Consider the following 6440-nt stretch of genomic DNA (forward strand, 5'->3'; position numbering starts at 1 on the left):
CTTTCCCAACCTCTCCAAAGTCTCAGCTACCAAAATGCCACTGGCTTGGGAGGAACGGGAGCCGGTGAGGAAGAAAAACTCACTGGTGTCTGTGACTCACTGGGCTGCAGGTACCAGGGCTTGTTGGGGCACAGATTGTCTCAGTGGGGCAGAGATGTGGCCCCAGCCCAGAAGTCTGCCCCAATGCTCTGACTGCCTGAGGAGGGGAGACTGCAGCGTTTGGGCTCCTGGTTGGGAAATGGGAGGGCTGCTGTGCAGAGTGGTGCATGGCTTTAAGATTCTCAGCAAAGCTGGTGCTGCTGGGCAAGCCCCCTAGAGAAGTACAACCCCAGAAAAGGCCAGACCCAAAGGGACAGCGGTGCTTCAGCTGAGCATCCCGAAGAGAAAGAGGAGGCAGTGGTCTCTGAGGGAAGGAGCAGTGGGTTTGCCTCTCCTGCAAGCCAGGCTGCTCTGCCCACCTGAGACTAGGCTTAGTTTTGCAGGACCCCAGCTCCTTTTCCCCATGTTCCCCAAAGAGAAGTTATTTCCAGAAGGGACAGAACCCTCCTGAGAAAACCTAGCACCACACCGAATTCCCTTTCTTTGGGGGTGTTACCACCTCCTGGGCAAATTCATGAAGTCCAAGGCTGCCTGGCCCATCTTATTAAGGTTTTCAACTTCTTCATCCAACAGAGGTGCCATTCCCATGCTGTACTCCCCCATGGGACCAGATTTCCCCTGCCCAGGGGTACCATGCTCACTTGGGGCTGTACTAGAGGAAGAGCTGGCTGCCTGGGATTGAAGAATTGGACTGTGGTGCTTCGTCCTCCCATTCCAGCCCCAAGGCTGCTCCCAAAGACACCATGTCCAGCACAAAGTCCCCCCAAGAAATCTGTAGCAAAGACACCATGCTTTGGGTGGAAGCATGCCAGAGACCAGGGAGACCTGGGCACATTCAGGGGCCAGGGAGGAGAGCAGGGCTTTGGGCTGGTTACGTGTCCCTGGGAGCTCCCTCTGGCTCAGGGCAGCTGAGGGGAAGGTAGGCAGACTGCTATAATGCCAGGTTACGTTTTGCAGGGGCCGGCTCCAGGCCAGGGCAGAGACAGTCTCAGCAGGGGCATTGCAGCTGGGCGAAGGCACAGGTACTAATTGACTTTATTTCTTAGCAACATGAAGGCAGGGATCACAGCCTGCCCTGCACACCCAGTGGAGTCCCAAGTAGGTCCCTTGCAGAACACAGAGGGCTGAGCATCCCGGTGGTCCAGGGCACCTGCAGAGTCCCTTGGCACTGCAGGGTCCCTCGCAGGAACAGAGAGTGGTCACCAAGGAATAGCTTTACCTTCCCAGTTGAGCAAAGTCCCACTGTGTTTCTCAGAGAGGATCGGCAGTACAGACAGCAGACCCCGCACGCTTGTGTCCACCGTCAGGTCAGCCTGCAACAGGCACAAGTGAGGAGCAGGACCAAGACCTCACCATCATTCCTGGCCATCCACCAGCACCCACTCAGCTCATGCATGCTGGCAGCAAGGCTTCTTCCACCCGGAATGAGTAGAAAGCCACAAGAGGTGGAATGGGTCTGTTATGCTGGAGGATGGTTGGGTATCTGTGTGCTCACTGATAGCTTAGATGGAGGTGACTTGAGCTGGGAAGCCAGCTCCAGGCTCAGAACAATAGGACATGGAAAAGATCCCTGCTGCAAGCAGAATGCTATGTGCAGCCTTCCCAAAACTCCAGGGAGTTGCAGGGACTAGCCCCACTCCAAAACAGATCCTGCAGGGTGAGCCTGCAGCTCTCTGAGGAAGGGGGTACAGGGTGGGATGGTTCTGGTCTTCTCTCTGCTCTGGCAGATTCAGGCTCTCTGCACATCTCCAGGCTGCCCAAAGCCTCTCCCCGCCACGAATAGACCTCCTGCTCACCCTGGATATGTGCTGATGCTATTTCTCAGGCAGCACCCAGATGTTCTGCAGTAGCCCACCACAAACACGGGCAACTTGCAGCTTGAGAAGTAACTCATTCTTGCATGGAACCCTCCTCCTGAGATCCACCCCAGCCACCCAAGCCACCTCCCATCACAGGCTCGTGGGTCCCGACCTTGACTCACTCATCTGGAACCTACCTCCTGGCTGCCCATGTCGGTTTTCACCCAGCCAGGGTGAAGTGCCACACAGAGGATCCCGGCTTCCCCGTAGGTCAGAGCCTGGCACTTGGTGAGCATGTTGAGAGCAGCCTGGGGGAGGAAGGAAGCATCAGCCGTGGGCAGTGGAAAGCTCCATGCACTAGGCACCCTTCCCATCACTGCCTCATGGCAAGGGAGAAAAAGCAATGCTAGGTCTTCAAGAGATGGTGTGTGTCTGCCCTATATGAGCACGGAGGTGCCCAGGGAGCTGGGCAGTGATCAGCATGGATGAGTCCCTCCCTCTCGCAACCTCAGGTGCTTCTCTCAGCTCAGGCCTGGCAAGAAGCAGCTCTGACCCCCAAGAAGCTCACAAGTATAAGCACATCCCCAGTCTCCATACCTTGCTGCAGCGGTAGGAGATGACAGGCTTGTAGAAGGACTCAGAAGTTTTCTCGATGGACCCCATGATGGTGGAGATGTTGATGATGGCTGCCTTGCTGCAACTCAGTCCCTTTTCTGTGCTCTCCCGGGCGGCCTTCTTCAACAGGGGCAGGAATGCCTGGAGACAAGCGACCTTGTGGGACGCCTGTGCCTTGAGCCAGGCCTACTCATGGCAACTACAACCCAGCCTGCCTAGAGCAGGGAGATGAGGAAGAACATCTGGAAGCCAAGAGAGCCTGGGTGTTTTGCTGCAGTGACCCTGCCTGCTCCCAGTTAGCCCAGCACAATGCAGGGGAGCTACAGAGAGCTTGGGGGTGCAGCCCTAGCACTGCTCCATCTCTGCCACAGCCCCAGGAAACTTGGCAAAGCCCTCTGAGAGCTCCAACATGACCATGGAGATCCTGGGATACCCTCAGGCTGGGCCAAATTCCCCCTCCTTGGTGGGCTCCATCCATACCTGGGCCATCAGCATTGGCCCCACCGCATTGGTCTTGTACGTCCTTATCATCTCTTCAGCATCCACTGTCTGCAGCGATGCTGCTGGGGTGTAGATACCAGCGTTGTTTATTAGCAGGTTCAAGCCCATGCCGTTGAGCTTCCCCTCCACGATCTTCGCCGCGTCAGTAATAGCAGAGGGATTTGCAACATCTGCAGTGGAAGAGAACAGGGTTTGAGAGCTCCCGGAGGGCAGGGGGAGGAGAGGGGGGTTAAGATGCTGAGGAACAGCTCTGCCTCCCGAACTGTGTGGGCTTCCCTCTGTGGGCACCAGATGGTGCTGTGCAACCAGCTCAGAGCACCCCAGCACCCACAAGCCCCAGCTCATGCCAAACCTGCCTCCTCTGCCACGCACAGGGTGCCCCACTACCAGCAGCTGAAGGACCCTGCCCTGGGGCAACCCACCGGGCAAAGCCACTCTGGGGACAGCCCCGTGGTGGCAAAGGGCTGTGCTGCTGACAGCAGCCACAGCCTCCTGTCAGCGGCCAAAGTCCAGGCCTGAGCAAGCTGGGGAGAACCCAGGGAAGCCTCAGGGTGGGGGGACGGTCCCCACAGGGGCTGTGCTGGGACCTGCTGCAGGATGGCTCTGCAAGGCACTACAGCTCTTGCCCAGGCTCTGGGCCAACTGTACAGCATTCCCACAGGAGCTGCCCTCCCAGAGCCCTCCTGGTCTCGCCTGGGACTTGGGATCAAGGCAGCTCGGCTGCGTGGCAGAGCAAGGACATGGCTACTTGGCTGGGGAGTTGAAGGCCACCCAGGACAGGTCTCAAGGACCTCCTGGTCCTGTAGCCATTGGGCAAGGAGGCTTGGGGGAATGGGGTACTGGGGCTGAGACAGGTCTGAAGAAGCTGGGCTTTTGCCAGCAGGACTTGAAGCAGCTCTGAAGAACTGTATCCCCATGGAGAGCCTGAAGGCAGGGAGGGAGGGAAGGACAACTGGGCAAGTGTGGCCAGGAGCCACAAGTTTACCAGCTCAGAGGCAGAGCACACTTACCCAGCTTCACAAGAACCAGGTTTGGGTGTTTGGATGCCAGATCCCTCAGCTCCTACAAAGAGAGACATGGAAACAATCAGCACGAGGCAGAGGTGATGCCAAGCATCATCCTGGGGCACCAGCAACAGTCCACCCTGAGGGAAACATCTTCCAGATGTTACTCAGTGCTTGTGAATGGCTGGTCTGGGGACCTGCCTGGTGCCTCGGGCTTCTTCTAGGCTCCACAAAGCAACGTGCATGTGCTCAGAGCACAACACAGCCACAGCTGCAAGATATTACAGCCACTCTCCCAAAGGGAGACGTGCTCAGCCTAGCCACGTGCACAGCCCAGCCAGAGCCACAGCAAAGGATGGGAGCAAACTATTAAGGACCACCTCACCTGGGAAATGATGCCAACTGGCCAGGGCTACACCTAGAAGTATCTCCCAGAGGCTGCCAGAAGCCGGATGGAGCAGGAATGGCTGTGAGTGCCAACATCAGACTTGAGGTTTGGGGAAGACACATCTGGATCCAAATAGCTCAGTTCCAGGATCCACTCTGCTCTGGACACTACAATTCACCCACTCAATTGAAATTAACACCTTTGCACATTTTTATGGATTATTTTCACCAAATGCAGAGGATTCAGAAGCCCTGTCTGGAAAGGCAACTTTCAACTTCACAGTTCCTAGCAGCTCTTTGCTCTGAGCCTTCTTCAACTATAGCAGGTTTCAGGTAACAGAAACCAAAATGCCACACTCAATGTACCCAAATGATTGTTTTTAGAAGTAAAAACCTCTTACAAACAAGCCTACAGAGAATGCTACGGGGGAAATGCAAATTGGTGGCTTATTGTGAAGGGACCTGTCCTACCAGCATGGAGCAGAGAGCTGCTGGCACTGTCTGCGGTCCAACTTCAGTTATCTCTGGGCTTCTCCAACAGGTCACAAGTTCCCACATTCCCCCGGGCACAGGAAATTATGGAAAAATCCACTTAAATGGTTTGCAATGACCAACAGACATTTCTCCTCCCCTGTTTTGCCCAGCTGCTGGCCTCAACAGACTCACATCATCCCAGTCCATCAGATCCAGGCACAAAATGGCAGGAGGAGCAACATAGCTCCTGAGGTGGCACCAGCCCGACGGAGGGTCACTCTGCCCTCAGTCTCCTGTGGTCATGGACTTCAGCAGCAACACCTTGAAGATGCTGCTCTCATCCTACCACAGCTGGACAAGGCTTAGAGAAGCATCCCACAGTTGAGGGAGATGCTCATGGACCATCCTGGGGGGAGACTGGCTCCAGTCCAGCAATATCATCACTGCCCAAACCCAGCAAGTTGTGGGGGGAAGAACAGGGTGAAATAAGAGCCCTGAGCTAGCTCTGACTCAGCCAGCTCAGGCACTAGCAGCAGCAGGAGCTGAGCACCTCTGGGCTGGTGGCAGGGTGGATTCTCACTGCACTGTGATTGTTCCTGAGCCAGGATAACGCTGGTAGTGAGCACACAAAGAGCCTCTCAAGGATTTCTTGAGGTGTGATCCCTGCACACAGCCAAGCTGCGAGAAGATGCAGCTGGAGCCAGGGTCTGTCCGAGAGCAAACATCTCCCGCCTAGTATCTCAGGGGGTCACAGCAAGCAGAGGAAAACCAAAGCTGGACCTCAGGAAAGCTGAATGTACAGTGATGCTTTGCTCCTGTGATTTGCTGCTGAAGCAACACATGTGAGTCTCTCAATTTCAGCAAAGTGGAAAGCAGGGTAAGGAGGATCCCATAGCTCCAGTTAATGAACCCCCAGATTTTGCAGGGACTGGTAACACATCACAGCGCTGGCTAGAGCAGCATCACTGCGATTCATGGAATCATGGGATCCCAGAATCATTCAGGTTGGAAAAGCCCCTCGGGATCGTCGAGTCCAACCCTCAGCCCGACTCTACAAAGTTCTCCCCTACCCCACATCCCCCACAGCTCATCCAAACGACCCTTAAACACACCCAGGGATGGGGACTCCACCCCTCCCTGGGCAGCCTGTTCCACTCTCTGACCACTCTTGCTGGGAACAATTTTTTTCACACCAGCTCCGCCAGCCACAACCACGGGCCCGGCCGCGCTCAGGCCCAGCTCCGCACGCCGTGCCCGCGGCACACGGGTGAAGGTTTGGCCTTGGCAGGGCCAGCTGGGACGGGCCAACGCCGCCTCAAACAGCCCAGCAGCGCGGTTTTAAGGGTGGCACGGCTTAATTCTTCGCCCGAAGCACAGCGGACCTCCGGAGGGCTTTCCCAACCGCCAGATCCCCTGCGACCGCGACGCTTTTTTCCCGTCGGCGAAGCTGACCGAGCGCGTAACTAATCCCGTCTACCGGCACCCAAGGGTGCTGCTGACCCCCCCGCCCCGCACTGACCTGGGCCCGCGGCCCCTCGGGGTCTCGACATGTCGCGAAGAT

The 6440-nt window shown here is 56.5% G+C and overlaps 1 protein-coding gene across 1 annotated transcript; it reads right to left on the reverse strand.

Moving 5' to 3' along the window:
- Window positions 1-1117: 1117 nt before the first annotated feature.
- On the reverse strand, window positions 1118-6440 carry LOC113484565 (C-factor-like; the record flags this gene model as incomplete). The annotated part of the gene is made up of 6 exons (XM_026856986.1): window positions 1118-1412; window positions 2096-2206; window positions 2496-2654; window positions 2994-3184; window positions 4025-4076; window positions 6399-6440. Coding segments are annotated over 6 exons (669 nt in total), but the record flags the coding sequence as incomplete, so codon positions are not given.

This window comes from Athene cunicularia (assembly GCF_003259725.1).
Source record: "Athene cunicularia isolate RWA chromosome 11 unlocalized genomic scaffold, athCun1 chr11_part1, whole genome shotgun sequence".
Classification (NCBI taxonomy): Eukaryota; Metazoa; Chordata; class Aves; order Strigiformes; family Strigidae; genus Athene; species Athene cunicularia.